The sequence below is a fragment of the Eurypyga helias genome, unplaced genomic scaffold (assembly GCF_000690775.1).
Source record: "Eurypyga helias isolate BGI_N326 unplaced genomic scaffold, ASM69077v1 scaffold7013, whole genome shotgun sequence".
Classification (NCBI taxonomy): Eukaryota; Metazoa; Chordata; class Aves; order Eurypygiformes; family Eurypygidae; genus Eurypyga; species Eurypyga helias.
In genome coordinates, this window is record NW_010240453.1 from 5,022 (window position 1) to 30,603 (window position 25,582).

At 38.5% G+C, this 25,582-nt stretch overlaps 1 protein-coding gene across 1 annotated transcript; it reads right to left on the reverse strand.

Annotated features, from left to right (window-relative positions):
- BRDT (bromodomain, testis-specific) lies at positions 1-25,582 on the reverse strand. The gene is made up of 18 exons (XM_010148440.1): positions 25,391-25,582; positions 23,107-23,244; positions 22,237-22,366; positions 18,938-19,110; positions 17,441-17,812; positions 16,280-16,408; positions 15,897-16,085; positions 14,382-14,566; positions 14,015-14,307; positions 13,794-13,901; positions 12,268-12,399; positions 9,134-9,246; positions 7,714-7,855; positions 6,952-7,065; positions 3,992-4,065; positions 2,789-2,937; positions 799-958; positions 1-69 (listed from the first exon to the last, which is right to left on the reverse strand). The coding sequence occupies exons 1-18, from the start codon at positions 25,580-25,582 to the stop codon at positions 1-3; spliced, it is 2,862 nt and encodes a 953-aa protein (XP_010146742.1).

The following is a 25,582-nucleotide window of genomic DNA, read 5'->3' on the forward strand; positions in this document are numbered from 1 at the left end:
TCACTCAAGATATTCTTCAAAAGATGCCATAATATCACTCTGCAGATTTATATCAATTATACAAGCCATCTGCAAGAAAGCAAATTAGCGTATTTTCAGAGCAGTCGGACATTAATACTATGCAGTTCAGTATTTAGTAAAGATTTAAGAAAAAAACCTACAAAGCTTTTTCCCCAGAAGTGTATGCTTCCTCTGTTACTACAAGTGTGAACATGTATGTTTTTGGAGTCCTCTTTGAAAAGAGCCAAAAACTTCAGCAGACCTTGTCTGAATCAAGTGTGATCTCACATTGCAGTTCCTAAATTCCATGGTACAATATTATGAATTTAAAAAAAAAATTAATCTAAAAAAATAGTAGCAGTTAAAAAGCATTTGTTACCTACACCAATAAAACCAGGAAGTTAGGTTTTAAAAGGCTCAGTTTTGGTATTTCAGACCAGAACAGTATGACAAACACTTCTGTTGATGTGGAGTACGTTAAAGAGGATAGGCAGCTTGCGAGACTTGAGGTTTGAAGTTATCCAAAGGGCAGGGACTCCCCTTTAAAATCTGAGTTCACCATGCAATTATTCTAAGCATAGGAGTGCAATTGGACCAAGCAGATAGTTTTTCATTTTCTGAAAATATGAAAGACCTACTTTGAGTTTCCTATTTTTCATTTTCTGGACTAACTCTTCAGATAGCATAGTTCTGTTCTTTTCAGTCATTCAGGTCCTTTCACATAAGTACCTGAGCTAACATTTTTTCACTCCCTACTGAAGTTGAAATGAAATCAGCTGGCCAGAGCCAGCAACTTACTGCTTCTCTCCTCCTGCGTTCTTGTTCCATTTTTCTAGCCAAGTTACGGTCTTGAACAGGAGTATGTTTTTGAGCTTCAGGCAGTTGTTTGTTCTTTTGATCTTTTTGGGGCTCACAGTCTGTCACTGACAGAGCATCCAGTCCTGTGCCTTTATGGCCCCTTTAAACAAAGCGGAAGAGATCAGTATAGGATAAAGGTTGTTTCTTCTTTTTCTTCATAACAAGGCTTTGCACCTGAAGAGAATTCTGCAAATAGCTTAAATCAGCACATAGCACACCAACTGTGGTTCTGTTCTGCATGTTGACTCATAGTAATTTCCCTTTGCAAGGGGTATGTGCACGCAACTGTTGGGCTGTAGTAGGATAAAGTTTCCTGTGTTCCGTTTCCAATCTATATGCACAGGGGATTTATATACATAGTACACAAAGCTCACATGCACTTTCTTTGTTAGACATACACGCTTAAATTTATGTTACTTTCTTGGCCCATGATGCTTTGCTTCTACCTTCTTCCTCTTCAACTAATCGAGCTAGATTTCACTAACTTCAGGCATGCATCTGTAATGTCTTATTCCATAGAGCTACATGCCCAGTTTCCTCCTTGTGGAAACCTGTAGTAGCTGAAGGTGCCTGCAGCGTTCACTGTTACATTCTGAACAAGGAGTCTACACAAGTCGCTCAAATGCTCTGTTTACTAAAATAATAGACTTCAAACAAGTAACCTATTCTAATACAGCCAGCGATGGGCAGGAGCAGGATAATTTAGGAACTGGACTTGACCTTTCCCAGGGTCAAACAGGCAAGAAAAAAATCAAGCCTACTGAAGAGGGAAATATTACAGAACACAGAGTTTCAAAAAGGTGGCAAACAGCAATGTGAGATATTACTGCAGTGCAGTAATTAGCAGGCAGTCAGTTATCCCACTCAGCACAGTAACAGCTCTCAGGCTGGGATACATACGTGAGCACTCATTAACAGGGACTGCTAACAGCTAGGAAAGAAAACTACAGCAGAAGCTCACTGAATAAATTTCTCTACAGCAGCGCAAAGAATTCTGCTGTCTGAAGCGGTGCGCTCTGGAACTCTTTTACCTACATAACATTAAGTTCTTGAAGAATGGATTATCCTGCTTCCCTTTAGGGTAGCAATAAAATGGAGATTTTCCTGGCTACAGTTATAGGAAAGTAAGATACTGAGGACGAGTGTGAATTCCAGTCATGATCAGAGGAATTGTGGGCTCTAGGGGACAAAAGAAAAAAAAAAGTATGTACTGATTTTCAAGGGGAAAGCCACTTTGTGCATTTTGGATGCACAGCTAGCTGTGCTTAGAGTGGTACAGCTCCTGCCCTTCATCTGACACGTGGCTGTTACCAACCCACTTGCTCCTGAGTAACTGAGCCACCCAGTACCAAACTTGCAGAGAGTAGGTACCACATGCTTAAGATCTTTATTAATTCAAAAGCTGCCTGATTTTCCTTTCTCTTTGACTAATCAAGTAGTACTCAGGTACACAACAGATTCCACAAAGATTCCAGCCAAACATTACTGAATTGGAGACCTGCATTGGTAAATTTATTTGCTTATCATGTATCCTCAGCACAAATGGGGAGCATCATACCAGTGCTGCGGTACGGTTACCATCACTAGACAGATGTTTCTTCAAATATAAGAGCACCCATTCCAACCATATTTATTATACAACTTCAAGTAATAGTATAATGGGTTTATAAAGCTGTCTTTTATTCTTCAACACTTTGTGTATCCCTACCCATGACGGGAGGCATGTATCACGTCAATTAATCAGACAGACGCTGACATTTTTTTCTTAAAAACAGAAAGATCACAAAATTATTTAACTATCCAGGTTGTAGGCCCTGCACATAATGAAGCATACAAGAAAAAATGGATTAATATTTAAACGTACATGGTTACAAACCTCTCTTGTCCTTGAGGAAGATTTTCCAGTTCCCTCTTAGCTTGCACCAGAGGCCTTTTTAACTCCTGCGCTTGCCTATTCCTCTTCAGTAATGCTGCTTTCCTGAACTGTTTGAAGCTCTCAGCAGATGTTTTTATTGGAGGTGGAAGCATCATCGTTTTACATAAGCTTACCCAGGAATCTATATTCTTCAATTCTGTATCCTGAAGTTATTAAAAAAAGAAAACATGGAAGAGACAAAAATACTCTACAACTACTAATCATCTATTATCTGCTTTGTTCTTACATTAGCACAATGTTGTTTTGACTGGATCTATTTGGGAATATCCACAACAAAATATCCTTGCTTTGGCAGAATATTAGTACAAATACAGGAATCTAAGTAGACTTCAATATGTTTTCTTGTCAACTTTGAGATTCTTGTTAGCATTTGTAGCTATTTCTTACCCAATTCTTTATGTCCACCTCTCCATGTTTTAATTCTAGAAAACATTATTTCGTAAGACTGAGTTTATGCCAGGTCCATTGAAAATAATTTAATACAGAGAACATCCATCTAATTTCTATACATAATCCTTATATAACAATAGTTTTTTTATTATGCTTAGGGGTTTTGTTTGTTTCGAATAACAGTGTTCTTCCCCACCCCCACCCCCCGGCATTTTCTTCACAACATAAACCAGCATAAAACCATCATTCTTAAGAAGTACATTTGTGAAGGAAATACATATTTTTGGAATAGAATTCAGTAAGTTAGTTAATAGCTTTCTGAAAGATAAGTGCCCAAAGAAAAATCTGAGGAATATTTTAATTCAACAGACTATATACAAACTTCTTAGGTCCAGAGGCTGACATTGTCAATTATTAGGCTAGTAATTTTGATTTGATGTTTTCAAATAGCTAATTACCACAGAAGAATTTAAATAATAGGTAAGAAAATTCCTCTGTTCAAGGAACACTAATATTTTTAATATTAAAACTAGATGAAACATCTTTAATGACAATATGGATATGTTATTTTAAATATAATCTTACATAATTTATCTTCTGAAATTATCAGAGTCCGTAGATTTTTGCTTGGTTTTAGCACTAGAAACAAGATAAGTCTGTAGAGGTTATAACAATACCTGAGACCTATGAGACTCTAAATATTTGAATCATATAAGACCAGGTTTTCAGAGGAGATCCCAGGACAGAGAATTGTTGAGTAAGTATACTCAAGCTCTTTTCCTCAAACAGGAGTGGAGCAACACTTACCTTTCTTGGAAGAATTTTGGATTTTGGCTCTAGCATGTTTTTACCATTAGGTTTATCATTAGGTGTAAAATGACCTGATGGAAGAATAAAAGATTTTTCACTCATATTCATATTATGGACTATGTTCCCTCAAATCTAAGTGATTAAAATATAGCCATTCTAAAAAATCGAGTTAAGAATTTACACTGCAGTTTTTATTATTATTGTTATTTGTTTCAAAATGACAGAAAGGCTCCCAAACATTTCCTAAGCTTAAGATGAACTTAAGTTTGGGGACAGTTAAGTTCAACTATAGATGAGAAATTAACTCCTGGTTAATTCTAGGAGAGGTCCCAGCAGAATCCCCCAAAACTTTGGTCAGGAAGTCTCAACACTACACCTTGCCAGTTGCTCATCTCCTGTCCCCTCCCCACTCGTCCCTCTTCCATTTGGATTCCAGCATTACTTAAGATTACCTCATTCATCATTTAAACTCATTTTGCCAAAACTTCTACATCCTATTTCCTTTGTTTTTATTTATTAAAAACAAAACAAAAGCACAAATAGGTCAGCCAGTAAGGGCTACTCATCACATTTCCAGCAGCCTGCAGGTTGTACGAATACGCCACGCTGTTACCTCTTTATTACTTGTAAAGGAAAAAACCCCCACACTTACAAAGGCAAAGTAGAAGTGCTATTTTGACAATACTGATCTCATATTAACGGTTCAAATATGCTCTGTTAATGTAGAAGATCCATACCATTTTGTGTGAAAAACAATTTCCTTAAACCTTTTAAGACTTAAAAAATCTTCTTAAATGCAGGAACAAATACAATTTCCTACAGTCATTACAAAAAGCTTAAAACTAGACTTTTGTAAGAGTAGGGACTAGCTAGAATACCACATGGTTAACAAAAACCACATATTGTAGGATAGGGTCTTTTTTTTAGTCTTACTTATTACTTTGTTATATTCCCTTTCTTAAGAGCTGCTAGGATGAGGATCTAGACGTACTCTTTAAAAGCCACTATTTTAGAACCAGATATAAACACCACATTTATCCTCTACTGCAGTTTGAGATATTTCACTATTTAAGTATATGTTTAATAAGAAACTTAAGGGAACATATCGTGTGTTTGGGGTTGGAGTTTTTGGGTTTTTTTCTGATGCAAAGGATACACTTTTTGGATGCTTGAATCTGGAATTCTGAAGGCAGGGTATCAAACCCTCAGCCAGTTTGTCATAAAAGGCATTTTCAGAAAGACTCTACAGGCTCCAAAAGTCAAGACGAGAACGGTGTCTGGCCTTCTACCCTATATCCCCATGCATTGCCTCTGAGATGGTATAATTGCAAGTGAGCATGAGACTCGTTACTATACAGTGGGATTAAATAGGATGGCAGACCTCTAAAGTTTCTCACGTCCTATTGAAGAGGGTTCCAAATTCTTATAGCTTCATTCTCGTGAATTTCTGGCCCAGTTAAGTCTACCTAGATCAAATTCTGTTATCAGAGACTTGTTCTCCTCCAGACTAGATAACTAGTGTAATTAAGATGTCGTTCTTAATACAACAGGCACCTTTCTTTCATCAATCATTTATTCTCATACAGGCAGCTCGAATCTGCAGATAAGAAACTTGACAGTCTTGAGCACTGAATACTCCAAAATAAAGCAGGAGCGTCATATGCCCCAAAAAGTCTAACATGATTAAGACCAACTTCATCAACCTGTTTACCCACCAAGAGGCTCTACCTGAAGCAAACTTAAGGTAATTTAAATTTATAGTTATATCTGTCTTAAACCTCTAGATATAACACAGGAACGTGAGGCTGTGTCAAAAGTATTTACAGCCACGGATTTTGCTGCCTGCATTTTAGAACCGCTTAAAGCAATGCCAGCCTTCACAGAACCGAAAGACACAGCTTTGTAATCTGAAGGGAAACTTGTGGTTACCAGTTTCGTAAGTTAAGCCTCTTAATAAGTCATCACTGAATTCTGCAATACACCAAGCCTGCACTCATACCATCAGAGTTGTCAAAAGTCTAAAATCAAGGACTCTTGTTTCAGAGATGCAGATAACCTCACAGAAATGCCTAAGAGGGGGATTCTCTACAAAATTCCACAAGCTGTTCTGAGCATCCAGTTCTAAAATGACAGATACAGTACTAAGCACTCTACACTTGCTATCAATTACAGGCCCTACCAACAGGGCCAGATTAGCAAACTTCTTGTTGGTTAAAAAAGAATCACTAAAGCCCAAATCCTGTATTTTCCCTCCTTTCAATTTTCTGCAGGAGTTAATGGTGGAAAAGCTGGTAACACTGAGCACAGTTGGGGCACATTACCATTGCAGGAGCAGTCAAACACCACTGTTCTGGAACAGGGCAGGTAACTACTCTCACGTAACAACCTTAAAAGCTCTGCTGCACAGCATAATGATGATGTTCAAGTGTACTCAAAGGCAGAGTCTCATAACTGGATAGTTCCCATATTAAACACAGGAGCTTCTCTACAACTGTCCACAAAACTGTCTCTTGGAAAAAAAGGGAGAATATAGAACCAGTACAAATTAAATGAGGATTAGGAATAAAAATTAAGGGGAACAAAGACTAAGCAGTAAACAAGTATGGATGGGAGCAAACTTTCCCAATAGTTTCGGCTATACATTTTTTTTCCACTTATGAATATTAAAACTGAGCTTAATTTAGTCCTGCTTGTTTTCCCAGTCCTTTAACATTTTAACACCAGTGTTGTGACTGTTAGTCATGCAGTATACAGGACAGGAACTCAAGTTTTAGGCATCCTCAAAACTTAAAGTGAAAATCATCAGCTGAATCCATGTACCAGCTCCTCCTCCCACAAGTCTAGACAAAGGGTGTCAGTATGTGTATGGAGAGATCAGTTACAACCATGAAAATGCAGAGAACAATTTGGAGAATTAAATCTCCATTTTTATAGTGGCTTTAATACAACTCAAGTACCAAAAATTATTCTTTGTAAACAATTAAAGAGTTCATCAGTGATAAGGCTATGCCTTTTAATTTCATCAAGTTCAGAAGCTTGTTCCTTCCCCTGTTCAAGCCTATACAGGTAGTCTAGAGAGGAAAGAGTAAAGGAGGAACCAAAACAATCATGTCTGTTGGCACTAGGCTGTCAGCATGGATGTCCAGCATCCAGATCAGAATTCTTTAGTTTGAAACATGCATGAAGCCTGATGCATCTATGTATGGAATGCAGCTGTCAGGGAACCTGTGTTCTTGTAATAATCCAAGCTCGTTCCATGATGAAAGCCTGTTATACATTGCTTTACTGTCAGATCCTTGGCACTAGGAGGCAGACGTGGTAACTCAAAATACATAGAGTGCCCTAGGAAAAAAGGTCCATGAAGCTTCAGCAGAGGACAGCTTAGAGGTCTGTGAAGTTTGACAGGTTTAAGTATTGCTTCTCTCAGACTTCCTGAAAGACTGGGTTTCTTATCCCTAGTACCAAACTCTGAAAGCTAGTGTGTTAAATCATGAAGTCATTTGCTTTATATATTTTCACAAAGAACAAGAACCAAGAATCCATTTAACTTTTTTCATTTGCTACTTTAAAAAAAAAAAAGGAAAATTGCACCCCTTCCATTATTCTGCAAATTGATTAACATACAAGTATACAGCACTTTATTTCTTTAAACCAGCTTCATGTACATTTTCAGCTTCACGCCCCTGGTACCAGTTATGGTTTTTATTGACAATACATACTTTGTTCTTGACTTATGGATATCGAATTGGCAGTTCTCTCATTGGCCTTGTTTTGAAGTTTATTTGATTTGTCTAGGTCTAGTGCTTTCTCAGCTTGTTTACTCCAATCAGCACTGTTACCCTGGGAAGTTGTGTTGGATACCTAAAAAAGAAGTTAGACTTCAAAATATGTTCTGAAGTGCTAAACATGTGGATTCCTATTACACAGCAACAGGACTAAAGTTTAGAAACATAGAGCAGTAAATCATTGCAGTTTTAGCTTCTGTAAACACCAGGGAAGAATTAGATTTCATTCATATTATGGCAGTCAATGCATGTTGTTACATTAACATTTTGAATTTAGAACACACACTGCTCAGAGATCCCAAGAGACTGAGAAGGTAAAATGAGAAACTGATACAAGCTCTTCAACCCTTAACATGGTACAACATAATCGAATTTATCTTCTACTGTTGTAAAGCCAGTTACTGCACTCTAGCTTATGGATCAGGGTGAAGGGTAGCTGTATGACTTGAGTTCAGCGGTCGATTTTCCTCTGTGCAAGATTGTTTCGTAATCCTCTTAAACTGGGGAAGTTGTTCTGCAAACCTGACTCTCGTAAGATATACTACACAGTGTCTTTGGATAAGGAACAGAAATGGGAAAGGGCAAGTTGCCTTTTTTTTTTCAGGACACATTCTTGTGCTCATAGATTCAAGAGGCAGTTTCTACCCATTTCAGACAATAAAAGCTATTAAAACCTTGTTAAAATAGCTCTGAAGCCATGTTGAGATAGTTAAACATCTTAAGATGGAAGAGATCATGCTGCTGCAAGTAACATCAATAGCTTCCTCTAACAGAGGCCTTTCTAACCAGGACACTCTCCAAGAACATATTAAGACAAATAAACAGTGACTAAGTGTTTCACCACCTCTTCTACAATCCAGAAAGCCCCAGTTTCCATGTCTTTAGGAACAGGAAGAAAAAGCACACTTTTCCAGGATAGCCTCTAGAGTCTTCAGAGTATTACCAAGTTTGAGGTTGATATTTATAGAAAACAGGAACATATAGTATAAAATGCCCATCTCTTCTGTGAAACTAGGTTTACAGGATGGGCTTTTAACCTGTAAGTGTGCAAGAACTACTTAAACTTAAGTTACAGTACTGAAAAGAAATAAAGTAAGCTTCATAGTATATTATAAACTTGATATATTGATCAGCCCAACTCTTCTGTGTTGCAGCCAATGGACAATAAATTCATGCCCTATTAAAGGACAAGGATCACTGTTGGTGACGTTTTTGATAACACATTGTAAGACTTAAGCAGCCTTAATTGCATCAAGTTCAAGCCTGGAATGTTATATTGAATCTTGAGAAATTAAGATCATTCTTTAAAAGAAGTTACTTGAAATTAACACATTGGAGAGAAGCATTTATTCACCTCTGGGAGAGCATGTGTGCACTGGGGGACAGAAGACTGATTTGTCCTTGGAGTACTCTGGGGAGTTTGCTGATCTGGAGAATCATGGAGAGCAAATACAGCTTTGATCATACCTAAGGAAGTAGTAGTATATGATTTCCCCCAACATGCAAAAGTGCAGTCCTACATACCAAATTAGGTCACTGTTTAGAAGTGTGGATTAACGGGATATGAAGATATGTATCCTAACTGCACAATTTGAGACAGTTTTTAATTAGTTTTTAATTGGTTTCCATTAATCAGCCACCCACTCAAGCTATCTTACCAAAAAACTCAGAAGCATCTGAAGTTATTAGACCTTTTGAAGTGAGGGAGGGGAAATAATAGCTCCTTAGATCAAGTTTCTAAGTAACTAAATATCCGCTATGTCTAGACAACAGCGATCACTTCAGAGGGCCTATCACACCAGACTTGAAATTCACCTAATGGGTATTTTCGGACATGAACTGGAGTGGTGGTGATGAGTTTAAGTATCTAATTCCTCCCTTAAGGTGTTCAGCACTTCCTGCAACCCTAGGTGTATTAAGGTATCATTTTCCATCTCAGAGGGAAGCATGAACACATCTGCCTGTTTTTATCTTAATCCGCTCTACTACAAGTGCCCCAGCCACTTGAAACCCTAGCCAATCCTCAGTGCTGCCACACTTACTACCCATACCCTGCAAAAACTTGTTACCCACTTGAGAATCTCCAAAACCCCAGGATAAGCTTACTGGGCAATACAGACTTTAGTCCTACCCTCTGTTCTTTCTTCATCAGCCAAACATAGCCATGATTCTTGCCATCAAGACGTTACCTGAGGGAGACTGAGCATTTTGTTTTGATGGTTTAAGTGATCTATTTTGTAAAGGCTGAAGCCTCTGCAGCGCATGGGGAAGTGGCTGCTGCAGTTCAGATGATCCACACATTTGGCAGCTACTGGCAAGAGATGAGGGCTGTGCTTGCAGAACAGCCCTTCAGGATGTCTTCTGTAAATAAAGTAGTATTCTCTAGAAAGATTGCAGTAGTTAATACAGTCAAATCTTATTTTATATAGCTATTTGATCTCCTTTCCTTACCACCTCCTCATTTCCACTGTTTATAGAATTTAGTAGTCCTTGAATTGTGATAACCACCTAGCATTTTGTAAAAGTTTAGATGACAAAAACCCATCAAGTGCACACTGCCTTGGTCTGACAGATACAGAAAACGCATGAGAACAAGATGTAACATGAGGATTTGAAGGATGATGTTTGTTGTTACTCCAAGTCAGTTAGGGGCCATCATAACTGACCAAGCTGAAGCTTAATTCCTGTATCCTGTTTTCTCATATTAATTGCTGTCATCCTGTTGCTGCAGAAGGTTCACTTATTAAACAAGAAGAACAAAGGGTGTTGCATAATTCCTGCCCTCAGTCTTTCCTTATGAAGATGCAGAAGGAGCAGCTGAATAATACAGTTTCAGCCTAGTTTCCTCTTACTAGCTAAGCACTTTAAGTGAAAGCAGCAGTTCTGTTGTGAGAAGAATGAAGGCTTTGAAATCTGAGGTCTATCTCCAGTAGCTTTAAGGGAAATTGTGAAAGGCATCTAACCCTGACAAGAATTAACTCCCAATGTATATACAGTAATAGAGAAACACAGATAGAGAAATAGAGAAATTATTTCTAGATAAAACTGCTGCAGCTCATAATAGCATAGTAATAAAGTATCCTGAAAATAACTACCATATCTCATAATTTATTCATTTTCAGGTATAGAAGTGAGGTTATTCGTAGATGAAGAAATATGTAAGTGAGGTTTGCACTGTCTGTTAGGTCAACTCTATATTCTAAGATCAAGTTGGAGGGGATTTTCCTTTTTTTGTGAGGTGTGTGCAACATTCTCCTCCTCTCTTCCTTTCTTCTTCACACAACACTGAATTACCACAATACTTTTGAGAGTTAAAAGCCTCAGGAATTCTCCCAATACATGTTTCTATACAGTTACATAACCTACTCTCAAACTGCAGATTTTACATCTCCATGTAAATTAATCTTACTGAAAGAGTAGCACAACACATTTATTATTTTCTAGTAAACTTGTGTCATTTCCAGTACCATTCTACATAGCAAATAACCTTTAGGGCAAAAAGGTTACATCCATTCCAGTCAGTTTACCTTAGGCTTTTCTGTAGAACTTGGACAGTTCTGCCTGGCTCCAGTCTGTTTTGAGCAGGTTTCTGTAACTGTAATTACAGTGAGGTGGGCAGAGAGAGGGGGATGGAAAAAAAAAAAATATTGTTACATTATTCACACATACAAGATATAAGTTGCAATTCTACCTAGAGAGCCAAACCTCACACTGCCAAAAACATTATCTTGAATACTTTGACTTCAGCTTGATGTGCTTACAGAACTCCTTCCAAATATAAAAAAAGACCACAAGGATTCCTGCAGGATCAAGGTCTTCGCTACCATCAATGATTTCACTACGTTTGCTTCCCCTCACTGCAAAGGGTTGAGCGTTTATCTCACCTTGCACTGTTACTCACACAAATATCTACATTGTAGACCTCTTGCTGGCAGCTCTATTATGTCTTAGAAAACTGAAGTTTGGTGTACAGAGAGAAATATTATTCTGATATCCTGATGCTGCAGCACTGTGATGTCCCTTGAACAAGCCTGAGGCAGTTTAAGCATCAGGGTAGGCTTTGGCTCAGTAGTCAATACTGTCAGCACTTTTGTCCCCTAGCTTAGGTACTAAGGTTTACCCACAAGTTAAGGCACCCTTTGTGCTGCCAGACTAGAAAGTGAAAATAAAGTAAATCACACTTTCAAAAAGGAATCAAAGCCACAAAAGTAAGCTATGGCCTATAGTCAAGTCAACACCAGGTTAGGTACATGGACCTCTTGCTGGTTGATTTTGGTCCCTAAAGTTTTCATCGATAAATGGATGTTTATGTTCCATTCCCCCACAACTCAGTATTAAGATACTAATTTAAAACCACTGGAATTGAGCCTTCAACATGGAGCAAGCCTACAAGGATAACTGAAATTGTCAGCAAGTATATGGAACAGTAGATGCTAACTCATAAGTCAGATGTTTTGCCTACACAAACACAAAAGGAAGCTTTCTGACCTGATTCAGTGTCACTGCTATCCGAGGAGCTAGAACCACTGCTAGTACTGCTGCCAGAGTCAGAGGAGCTGCTACTGTTGCTGCTGTCACTCAGCCTGCTTGGTCCAATACTGGACTCAGCACTGTTTTCAACTGCAGCAGAAAAAAAAAATTATAAACAACCTGCAGTGGATCAGTCTTCATATACAAGACTAGGAACAACCTCATTAATTCTGTTCTCCCATAACAGCTCATCTTCTGACATTGCCTTGTTCACTGTCATTTAGCAGAGGATTCAAGACCTTTATAGAGGAGATTTACCAGCAGCAAGCTGGTTGAAGGAATGAAATAGCCAAGGAGGAGCTGTAATCAGACAACTTACAGTACTGAAGTAGGTTAAAACTGTGCTGTGTCTTAAGACACAATTCAAGCAGTCTTCCCCCGTAAGTTCTCCTACTGTTAAGAGTGTTTCTGCGCTTGTTGCTGCTGCCAGACTTGCATGCTGAGGTCTTTATCCATATCCAGCTCTCCTCTTTCCCAAGCCATATGTACTCCAGAATTATCTTTTTCCACCTCCCCACCATCTGACTATTTTGCATCTGCAGGGTGGATTTAACTTGGTTTATACTCAATTTGAAGTCAAAAAGCTTTTTCAGAGCGTTGTTCTGATAGAATCTTTGGCAGTGAGAAGCTAGATGGATACTTATTTCCCTGGACACAAGTCTTAAGTGCCAGCTTAAGCTCTTTGTAAATAAGCCAGATACCATTTGTAAGCATGCCTTGGCCTGCTTCCTCCCTTTTCCCACAATATATCCTTCACAATTGATTTCAGCTGCTTCTTTAAGTTTTTCTTTTTAGGATGTTTTTAAGCCATCATGTATACCAGACAGAAAGGCTGTTGCCTGAGCTAATGCTAGATGCACATTTATCTCTTGCAGGGTGATTCTATTATTTCAGCTAACTGGTTTTACATCAGAGCTTAATAGATATCCAATAGAGGGCAATAAAAGCACTCACTAGTTTAATGAGGAACAACTTGACTTATTATGGTAGCATCAGCTGCATTGACCTGTTCTCAGTGCCTGCATGAGAACCACCAGTAAGGGTGGACATGTTCAAGTATGTACTGAATTTCTGCAGGCTGCAGCTAACAATAACAAGTTTGTTATTGTTTAATCTAAGCCACAGAAAATGAACTGCAAACAAAACCAGACTGTGAGACACTCCCCACTCCCTCACACCCTCCTTGTTTTCATGTGTCAGCATAAAGGAGAAAGTGTTCATTTACTTTAAACTCTGAAGTTATTTTACTGTCATAGAGGATTAGGTGGAATAATAAGGAAGATGCATTAGACAGGACAACAACTGACCAAGTTTGCTGCTGTGAGTCCAGCTTATTCAACATAGAAAGAACCTTAAGACTAGCTTAAGAACTCAATTGTTTTGAGGAGGAAGTCCCCAACTGTTTAACAGTACATAAGCCCAAGGAGAGAATCAGAGTTTAAACAATTTCTGTTGCAAATGAATAAAAATAAAAGTCACATTACACTTGAGGTGCTCTTTTGAGTTTAGTTGACCATTGACATCCAGTAGTCTCTTCTCCAGCTCTTGTTTCCTCTCAGAATTAAGTTGTTCTTTTGACTTTGGGTTTTTAGCTGCATGTGAAACAAAAGTTAAACTAGACTTTATTTTCTGTTTGGCTTCAATGTTATCTAGTTATCGTTGGGTGTGTTTGTTCTTTTTTTAAAGCATCATTTGTGTTACATACCCCGCTGCTTCCTTGGTCTCTTCCGCAAACAGGTTGCCACATATTTCTCTAGTTCTCTGAGTGTTGAAGCCTTTAGAGTTTCAAAGTCTATTTCTATCTCATCAGGGTTAGAGTTCCTCAGTGAAGATTCTCTTGACTGTATTATGTGGACTACTTTCCCAAGCTTATCTCCAGGGAGTTTATTTATGTCCAAACTCAACTGTCTTTTTTCATCATAATTCATAGGCTTGGCACCATCTTCATCTTCTGACTCATGTGCCAACAAGACCTGCTGCATGGTTTTCTTTGATTGACTGGAGGAAAAAAGCATACTGAAGTAATAGCGGTTTAAAATAATTTGACACCCACAAGAGTCCCCCACACTTACATGTTTAAAGGCAGTTTTTTCTTAGATTTCTTCTTGTGTTTTAGGTTTTTCTTCTTTTGAATCAAGCTTTTTATTTTAGCTTTTTCTTTCTTACTTTTCTCCCTTTTAACCTTCCCTTTTTTCTTTTTCAGTGTAGGCAAGCATGCTCTGGTCAAAGCCCGCAACTGCTGGTGAACAGCTTTAAGCTATCAGAAGAAAAAAAAAACAAAACAAAACACCAAAACAAAACATCACCAACACCACTGATAATCTTGTTCAGTGTAGGATGAACAATAAACTGGCCCTAAATATCACAGGAGGTTTGTGGCAGCTGAGCAGATATTAATAGGATGTTTGCTTTCCAAAAAAGATTTCTTTTGGAAGCATCTTAGTATACTACAGATTAGTCATAGACTGTGTATATAGATCATGTAAGGCTACTTATTTTATGCAGATGTTTCTAACAGCATGCATCTTCTAGCATCCTATGAATAATAAAAAAAAAAATTAGCAGAAGTCACTGCAGGAATATACAGCAGCTTCTCTGATTTCAAGCATTTGGGAAGCACAGAAGTGCCTTATTAGGTTAGACCTCTACAGCATGACTGAATTAGGCTAGTGGGCCTGGACCTGTGCATCTGCAACCCATAAAGCTCAGATACTTTGCCATATAAAGAGGCTAGTTGGGACATACGAACAACTTCAGGGGAAGACATAACACACATTTGTTTAAACTTCAGAGATGTTAGAAGATAGATGGACAGGCAGTGAGAATTAGAATTCAGACACACTGAAATACTTCACTATTGCAAAAGTCTGAGACTTTTGGTTGTCCTCATGCCTATATTCATAAATTGAGGCTGTACATGTTACTCTGTCAAATGCTGAAAACTAAACTCCCTCGATTGACTCATGGACCAAATGGTAGTTTTGCACATAGTTTATAGGTACAACAACAGGTTAAAACTAACCTGTATTCAAATAAAAGCAATACCCATTCCACTTTTAGCCAATGAAGCAATGCCATGCTTTGCATAAGCATGAGATCCCTACTGTTTTACTTCATACCAAGCTTTCTGAAGTAGAATTTAACAACTTGATTTTGGGTGGCTCAAGAGAGACTTAGCAAAAGAACAGAGCTCTTCAACCATATGAAGGAAACGCCACTGTTAGAACAACATGCCACTGAACTACATGTGGAGTCTCCAGATACTCTCATCATATCATAACAACATAGTTATATTTAATAAGTTTTAGAATCATCTGAAAAAATAGTAGGCAAGAGTACGAGAGCAACAATTGACTAAAACCAGTTCGCATATGCTGAGGCACTATTCACTCAACATTTGGAGGTACTTCCAAACGGGAATAAATCTTTGTATTTAAAAAAAAAAACAACCAAAACACACCACCACAACACACCAATGACTAGAATCTTTTAAATACTGATTCTTTGTGCTAAGTCTTAGAATGGACAATTGCAAGTGGCATTATCAGAGAGATTCTAAGTCAGGCACATTGAGTACTAATGCTTACTTGCTCCTGAAGCTTCGTAAGGTGCACTGTTCTTTCCTGTTCAGAGTCTTCAGATGATTTTTCTTCTGAAGAGTCATCATTACTGCTCTCACTGGAATAAGCTTCTGTCATTTCTTTTCTAGGCCGTGACAGAGGAACACTTGAAGCATGTTCATCAGAAATTTTGGCAAAGTGCATCTCAAAAACATCCTAGAGTTAGGTTTGAGGACAACAGAAAGGTCAGCATGTTTTTCAGATTTCTTAAAGCATTATTAAGCTGCTGATTGCATTCTAGAGCTAGACAGCATCTTACCAACTACTATGTAGCTACATCAGGGCATGAAATGACCAAAGGAATCTTATAATCCTACTCTTCTTCAAGTCTCACTTCAGTGATAACTCACCTGAAGTTTTCTTGCCATAGCAACTTTTTCATGGTCTGGAGAATTATGTTTGTAGTAGCTCATGAACATTAATCTAACATCTGTAGCAAATTCTTGTATATCTCTATATTCAAAGTGATCCATTTTCTTCTAGAGGAAAAGGAAATTAATGCACATTTAGGGCTTAGAAGTAGAGAGCATCACCATGAATTAGCAGAAAGAGAAGGAAGAAGAATTTTTACATCTAGTATGAGGTTCAGCTCTTATCAAGACAGTAACCATTGTAAGAACCATTATGGGAAGACCTGCTTCTCACCCCACCATTATCCCTTTAAGTAAGAGAACTTCTTCTTTTAAACAGATTTGCTAATTAATTGCTGTAAGGTATTTGTAGTACTAGTTTCAGCACCAGGCCAAGACAACAACATTTAGGTGATTTTATATGATCATGTACTCAACACTTGTTTCTGATTTTAAACATGGTATTTATACAAAGCCTATTTCATAATTGTCAAAGTAATGGGCTAGAAATTGGGAAATAAACTTTATCTTGCCCAAACAACTTCCAAGATAATTCAATAGGCTACTGAAATTCAACCCTGCCTGCAAATGTGGATCTTAACTTGGCTAAATACTTCAACCCCTGAGAAATGTGCCCAGTGTTCACACAACACTGATCATGTATCTCCATCTAGAAGGGCTCCTTTTCACAGAAAGCGTAAAAGGTGTCACGTAGATATCCAGTGTTGATGTTTCAGGGCACTTCACCAAGGACAATGAGATTCAGAGAGAAGCAGAAGTTGACATTAGAGAGAGAGATGCATTTTGGTTTAAAGAGCGCTAGCAACAGCACTGCATATACAGACTGAAAGATATTTAACATGCAGCCTGCTTGGAAGTGCTTCCTAGAGATAATTCTGTCACTACTTCTATTAGCTTGTTTAACAGATAAGTAGATTAGCCACTGTGCACATATCACAGTGAGACTTAGACTTTCTTCAGCGAGCTCTGGCTTAGTTTGTTGAGAGATAATTGAGTATGGTTTCTATGGCCATTATTTCTTTCAAAGGAGAAGCAGCTTTCATGACCCCTTTTCAGCTAACACAATTGAAATCCAGTTATTACATGGGTTATTCAAGCTACACTACACAAATAGTTCAATTCCCTCTGAAACATACTTACACTAATGGTTGCCAGGTCTGTAGGACATTTGGTGTTCCCCTGGTTCTCACCAAGCGAGTAAGACGCAACATCTACAGGTTTTAAGAAAGGCCATGCATATGCCGCATGTTTGTTTGAAAACATTTCTTTAAGTATTTCATTACAATGTTTTAGTTGTTCTGACAACCGAATCTTTTTAAGAATTTCAGGTGACTGTTGAGAATCTGTCAAATATCTCTTCAGAAGCTTATTTGGTATCATACATTCATTTTCACCTCTGCATGCTTCAACAGCTTTTCTTCCATTAAATGTTGCAGAAGATGCACCACTTGCTGTGAATATCGAAGTAGTAGGAGTTGTAGTGTCAGCTTTTCTTTTCACACCTTTTTTTATCTAGGAGAAAAAAAAAAATTATAGTCTAATCTAAAATACAGGTGTCCAGAACAGTGAGAGAATGCTCAGCTTTCAGACTACACAAAAAGAGATATCTAAAAAGTGCCAAAACTTTTATAGCTATTGAGGGCAGAGCAGAATGTGGCACTTCAAGTTTAGACTGAAAACCCACAAGATCATCATACCTAAATCAATTCTACATGTAAAGGAAACAACAGGGTGTACTGCAGGTCAGGTTGTGGTTGGCTTTTAGCCATTTGAGAAGACACCAAAAATCTGGAGAGTTATGAAGTTAACACCGGATGACTGCCACGGGAAGGAGAAAATTATGGCAATTCATTTTAAGGCTGGTTGAGGTTTTACATACAAGGTTTATCTCTATTTTTCTTTAACCTGGGTGGTATTTGGTTTGGAAGGGATACAACATGTGCTTTGTCATCAGCGTTCAGACTCCTCAGTAAAGTGTAAATACACACTGTAGGAGAGCCTGGCACATGTGCCTGTACCTCACTGGAAGGCCAAAACCAAAACATTCTTGCACTGACCTAGTTTATCTGATGAAAATTTGAGATGTTCAGATGTAATTTAGATTGCAGTTAAGAATTTGCATTTGTGAGCTACAAACACCTTCCAGGGTAGTTACACAAAGTTTAAGCACACTTTTTTGCTTAAACTATTTTGGGGCGATCAAGCATCTGATTTACATTAAAAACCATGAGAAGTTATTAAATAGAACTTGAAGAGCTTTATTTTAATACTAAACCCATTATCTACACCTCAAGGAAAGAACACTTTCTAAAGCAAGGTGAAGCATGCAGAAGTGTATTAGCACACTTGAAGAATGACCATCTTCAAGTTCACTTTGTTTCTTTGAGAACAACACATAAAACACACATGTGTAAGAAAAGACATACCAAGCAGTCATCCCAATTTCTGCTTAGTGTCTAGAATTAATACTGGCCTGGTTATTTAGCGATCTCTATTGTCTTCTAGGTATCCGCTAACTATCACAATAAGTCTTGAAGAGAGAGTACAATAAGCATGACTCCTATGGTTTTACCGTTAGTGGTTCTGAAGCGGCAATTTCAATACCTTTTTTTCTGGAAATTATTTAAGGAAACTTACTTTTGTTACAGGAACGGCAGTTGGCATTAAAGCAGTGAGCTGAGCTGCAGACAAAGGAGCTGGTGTAACCTGATGTGGCTCTTGAGTCACCACTGGAGGCTGCTCACTGCTTTCAGCTTGTTTCTGCATTGTGCTTTCTTCGTGTGAAGTCCCAGGGTTGGGCTGCTGTGTTTCTGGTTATTTCAAAACAGAAAGTTTTAAAGTTAGGTCTTAACATTTCAGTTAATTTATTTATGATCAAATCAAACAGCTGTCAGAACCACTCCTCCACACTAAGCTATACAAATAAATACAAACAAAAGCATTGTTACATATAGCAACATTGGTATCCTCCTCTACTCAGCACTGTTAGTACCGCAGTTAGAATATTGTACCAAATTATGCATATGTGGCTTCAAGGAAGCCATGGGTTAACCTCAGAGGCATCTGAGGTTTGAGACATCACAGCAGAACCTGTATACTGTAAAAGTGTTCTTGCCAAGAGGAGAGTCAAGTTGTTTTCTACATACACAAAGAACAAGCAGAAAAGGGTGCAAACTGCATCAGAAGGTTCAAGTTTCCGAAGAGTAGTTAAGACCTACATATATTGCTTAACAATATTACAGATATTCACCACTGATGTGAAGATGGTTTAGACCCATGTTTTTGTGTTTGATTTGGATTTAGATTACTAATTGGTTTTTCTAGATCTGTGATTCCATTTAGTTCCCATAGATTCTCACACCTATTAGGTGACAAGACTGAGCAAAACCATGATGCTCTCCAAAATGGATGTCAGTTGCCTTTTTATTTTTAAGGGGGAAATAAGCTGTGTGTATAGATCACTCTTTAAAGCCAAAGCCTCCAAAAGACAAATATTTCCTTGATCATAGCAGTGGGCTCTACTATCCAGTTCAAAAAGCTGCACTTAAAACATTTCAAAATTTGTACAAGCTGCATGTTTGGGTGTGCAAGGGGAATGAGGGGACTTAAACAGCATTAATATCAGCAAGATGGTATTACAAAAGCATCTCAAATTATTGCAATCATCTGAGAACCCAAAAGGTAATTCCAAGACATTTCTCAAATATTTTCTGGGAGTCATTTCTACCTGGTCAACCAATATACTCTGCCAAGGAACGAGCTGCTTGAGATTTTATTCAAATAAACTAGTATGAGCAGGAAGCCGTGCAAGTTTCCTCCTAACCCCCTAAAAATTATCATGAAAGTACAAAGAAATCCACTGTTTTTCCATATCCCTCTACCAGACATGGTGAGTTGACCCTGGCTGGATGCCAGGTGCCCACCAGAGCCTTTCTATCACTACCCCTCCTCAGCTGGACAGAGGAGAGAGTATGAAAGGCTCATGTGTCAAGATAAGGACAGGGAAAGGTCATTCACGAGTTACCACCACAGGCAAAATAGACTCTGCTTGGGGAAAAAAGTTAATTTACCACTAATCAAATGAGAGAAATAGAGAATTAAATCCAAGTCCGAAAACACCTTCTCCTCCACCCCTTCCTGGGCTCAGTTTTACTCCCACTTTCTCTACCTCCTCCCCTGAACAGGGCAGGAGGACAAAGAATGCGGGTTGTGGTCAATTCATCGCACTGCCTCTGCTGCTCAGGGAGAGGACTCCTCACATTCTTCCCCTGCTCCAACCCAAGTCCTTCCTATGGACTACAGTTCTTCCAACTGCTCTGGTGTGGGTACCTCCCACATTCTGCTGTCCTTCAGGAGCAGCCTGCTCCAGCATGGATCCCCCACAGGGTCACAAGTCCTGCCAGCAAACCTGCTTCAGCCTGAGCTCCTCTCTCTGTAGATCCAGCCAAGATCCTGCTCAAGCCTAGGCTTACCACGGGGTCACAGCTTCCTTCAGGCATCCACCTGCTCTGGCATGGGGTCCTCTCTGGGCTGCAGGTGGGTCTCTGCTCCCCCGTGACCCTCCATAGCTGCAGGGCAGAGCCGGCCTCACCATGATCTGCACCAACGGGCTGCCAGGGAATCTCTACTCTGGTGCCTGAAGCACCTCCTCCCCCTCCTTCTCTACTGACCTTGGTGTCTGCAGAGTTGTTTCTCTCACATCTTGCTCTCTCTCTACTGCAAAATCTCCCTCTTCAGTTTCCTCCCCCCCTTAAACATGTTATCACAGAGGCATTATGACTGCTGCTGATGGGCTTGGCCTTGGCCAGCTGCAGGTCCATCTTGGAGCCAGCTGGCATTAGCTCTATCATACAAAGGGGAGGCTTCTAGCCGCTTCTCATATCCCTATAGCCCTCCCAACTAGGAAAAACCTTTCCACAAAACCCCAATACCCAGAACACTGGAAGATAGCTTTCTCCTCCAGGTATATTTGAGGAGCGTCTACAGAGATCTATCGAACTGTAATACTGTTTTGAAGAAACATTTGTGTCAGATACTACAAGGACAACCACACCACAAACAGCAGTAAGAGGAAGCAAATCAAGTCATCATGAAACCCTAAAGAGCTGTACAGTTGCATAGGTAAATAATAAGAGCATCTGTTAATTGACCCAGTAAGAACTGAGCTAGCTGAGATCACTTGCTCCATAGATGTTAGAAGGCAAATAATTAAGAGTTATAAGGATGAAGAAGCATTGAAGGTCTTTCAAGACATAGCTAACATTTCCCCAGTAGCTGACAACAGTACCTCCAGGCCAATTAGGAATACCTTGGAGGTCTCCAAATTAACCTGTTGGCATGCACATGTGATTCTAGGCACTGCATAGTCTTACTTCCTTTAATATAAATATTTATTCTTTCACAATGTTGAGAGATTTGATTTAGAAATTACCACTTTGTACAAATGAAACAGGTTATAAGAGAAATTAAAGTGACATAGGAAGTCCGTGATTAGTAGATTAGTAATAACTGCAATTAATCACCTGGCCCCTTGCAATTAGGCTTACCAGTGTTGCTTCAAGCACTTATTATATAGTTTCCTCATAAGTTTGAGATGTCTTGACTGAATCATCATTTCTGTGGGCAAGAGCATTGCATTTCACCAGAAGCAATGCTGTTACACTACTGAAGTTGTTAATTCAGTTTAATTTTCTTAAACACAATTAATTAGTAAAACCCAAGATATTTAACTAGTACCTATAAAAAAAAAAGTTATGGCTGGACTGAAACTGATGAAGCCTTATAACAGTGGTGTTACCTGTCTGATATGTTCTGGGAGGAGTGGAAAGAACCCTGACTGCTCCAGGGCTTGGTTATGACAAGCTACAGAGAATTCCCTGTTTCCAGCTTTTGCTTGTTTAATATGTTAACAATTCAACATATAATACAGGCCTTACCTTCTGGCTTTTTTCCTTTTCTCTTTCCTTTGTTGAGAATTACTAGTTTTTCTTCTGGTGGCATCTGGGCTATTTTCTGCATAAACACTTTTTCTAGTTCTTGGGCCATAAACACAACATCATCACCTGGCTGCAAAATAGAGTCAGTAACATTCATAGTAGAGGAGAGGCTTCAGGAGGACTACCTTGTAAAATAAACAGTCTAAAGAATCTTGCTCCAACTGATCAAAACAAGCCACCAGTACCAGAGAGGTCTGTAATTCCTTGCTATCCCTGTCCCCTCTACTTATTTTAATACAAGTTGCTTCATTATTGAAATACTCTTTCTCCTATTGTCCCATTGCACAGTCCTGCTTGCTTTATATCCACATACTTCCCACAGCAGAGGGAAAAAGGGAGCCTATCTCCCACTCCTTTATTCATTCCTGTATTCTGAAGAAAGCTGTTGAAGCTGAAAAGATACTAAGGCACAGCCAAAATACCATCCAATCACAGGGAGATGCTCATGCTTGAGGTTAGGTTAAACTTGGAGAAGTGGAGCATGGCTTAGGGTTGCTAGCCTTAAACTTGTATAGCCCTTACACGGTACTTGCTGTTCGTGACCTCTGCAGCTAAAAGTCAGATTTTTTTTCCAGGCAGAACCCTTGTGTGGAAGAGACTATGCACTCAGTTGTTGTAACAGCAAGCTAGACTTTGGTTACAAGTCCCTCAGTCAATCCTAGCAACAAAGCCCCCCTTCTTTCAGGGAAAATAGTTTCTAAAAAAGTCAGACTGATTTAGTGCAAGCTCAGAATAACCATTTGCTTGTTTCAGACTGGTTTGTATTGTTCAGCAGCATTGGTTACTGGTAAGAGATTGTGTTTTGCATACCTTGTTGTATATGTAGCAGTTCAAGAACATTGTTTTAAAGTCTTCAATGCATTCTGCAGCTTTTGTGTAGTAATTGTGTTCCAGGCGCTTTTTAATGGTGGTTAAATCCATAGGTTTCTTTATAATTTTGTAATAATCCTGTGGTTTTGAAAGAGTTAGTCACACAATAGTTATCTTCAATATTAGAACATGAAGATTCTTACACATTTAGTTATGAAAGTTAAATTGTAAGAGAGGAAAATTGCTTTATGTTGGAAGGAATATTTTATTTAAAGGAACACTTCCCCCTATAGTCACAGATACCAGAGAAGTAAGTGTTCAAGAACTCTTCACCTCATATTTTTTCCTTGCTCTTTCACATCTGATCTACTGTTCAAAGCCCCAAAGAATATTTATTTCTACAGGATCCCAAACTATACTGGTAGTAGTGTACTTCTCATTTGTCATCTCAAGCCATTTACCTGAAGTAGCACTCCAGTTTACAGAACAAGAAAAAGAAGCCAGAGACTTTGTCAAAGACAGCTATTCAGTCACTAACAAAAAGAAGCTGCCAGGTTTTCACAGTTGCTAATCAAATACTTCATCCCCTGAGTTATACTGGTTTTTCTCTCAGGGTTAAGTCTAGTGAGAATGTGGCAATATGACCGAAAAGCAGCTGAATGCAAAATATTGTGTTTATTTTGATGGCATGGCTAAAAACTTGTGATTAAGAGCACAAGGCCAATTCCCTGCTGGTGCATTTAAGAAATCAGAAGAGGAATATCCCCACTAAGTTCATATATATAGTGTAATTTTGTGAAGTTATACTACTTCAAGAGTCTTCTAAAGCTACCCTTACAACCTGTTTTAATGAAATGAAAGAGCTAAATACATCATGGTGCACACTGTTGGATTTCCCAAAACAAATCCAAGAACACTGTTAAATAATGCAGCTAATAATTAAGTATTGTCCATTTTGCATTTTCTAACACCTGAAAGAAAGAGGCAGAGAAGGCAAATACCTTCATTGTCTTTGCCATGGAGCCAGAGGTTTGCTTGTTACTGTGCAGCAGTTGAACTAACACATACTTTTAGAAGTCAAGTGGCTGCCTTGGAAATCCAGAGAGGCAGAACTGGCCTGAGGCCAGCTGCAAATGTTGCTACAACTCTGACTGAATGACCCTTAATATTAACCTTAAGTGACAGTTCCTTCCAAGGAAGAAAAAGGGTAAGAAGAGTCACAAAGAGAGTAATTTTGACTGTGCTTTTGGACAAGCTGACTAAATGAGTTTGTCATGATAAACAGTTGCAGATAAAGGCTTTTGTCTGCTCTAAACAGAACCACAGATTTTGTAGAATTAGTCTTGGAAATTTAAGAGAACCAAGTACAATTCTTCAAGCTGGGGAGAAAAAAAAAATCAAAGGAAATATACATGGTTTTATTTAAGACCTTTCTACTTATCTACCAAGAGCAGTATCTTCCAGGTCATTTGAAATACCATTGAGTGAGTAACCAATGTTTTCATTTGACTGAAAAAGCTGGGGTGATCCAAAACTGGAGTCTAAAGACACCTGAGTTAAGACAATTTGTCACAAGACATCATATTCATTCACTTTGCTGCAATTAAGTTGTAGCATAAATAAAAGCTACAAGGCAATACAAAACAAGAATAAGCATCAGATCTACTGTTTTCCTAGAATATTCTACTACTGTGATATGAGAACACTGCATCTGTTTTTTGCAGGGACATTTAATTCCTCTAGAAACTTCAGAGCAAGTTGCCAAAGTTGATTTGAAATTGAGAAGTGCATAGAAGTAATTCCATTTGTAGCATCAAACTGGGTCCAGCTTTGCCTATTTACTTTAGGATCAATCAGACCTGCTTTTCCATCAAAGTATTTGATACTGGAAGAGGCTGACCACCTATTAAAAAACTCAAAGGCAAAAGAAAATACTCATCATACGCAGTGTTAAGAAACATGTAAACCAGTAGGGAAGTGGAAAGAAGACAGACAGAATACAAACATCCAGAAACCCCAAGGGTTGTATATGAGAGAACATCTAAGCATTCTTGTTATCCCTTAGATATATTAATTTACCACAATCAAGTGAACAAAGATTCAGCATTTAGTAGGAACTAGAGAGAAAACAGTTTTCTTACAGGCTTGAATTAAAGTAGTTCATACACGTAATTAGTCTTCTATGACCTGTTGCATCAGAAAAACATCTCTTTCAAACTAATGTTAATTCACAAGGCCTGTAATACTTTACATACTAATAGTCCAATTCCAAAATTGTTCTTACAGGAAGATTCAATGCCACTGCATCTACAGGCTGATGAAATGGCCAGGAAAAGTTGTGTCTCCACATGGCTTTCATGACCACCCTCTGTAAGTACTGAAGTTGGTTTGTTTGACAACCACTATTTTTGTTATTTATGTATTCGGGTGGAGGAGGGTTAACAATAATAGAGCAGTGTTGGCTTGGAACAGACAT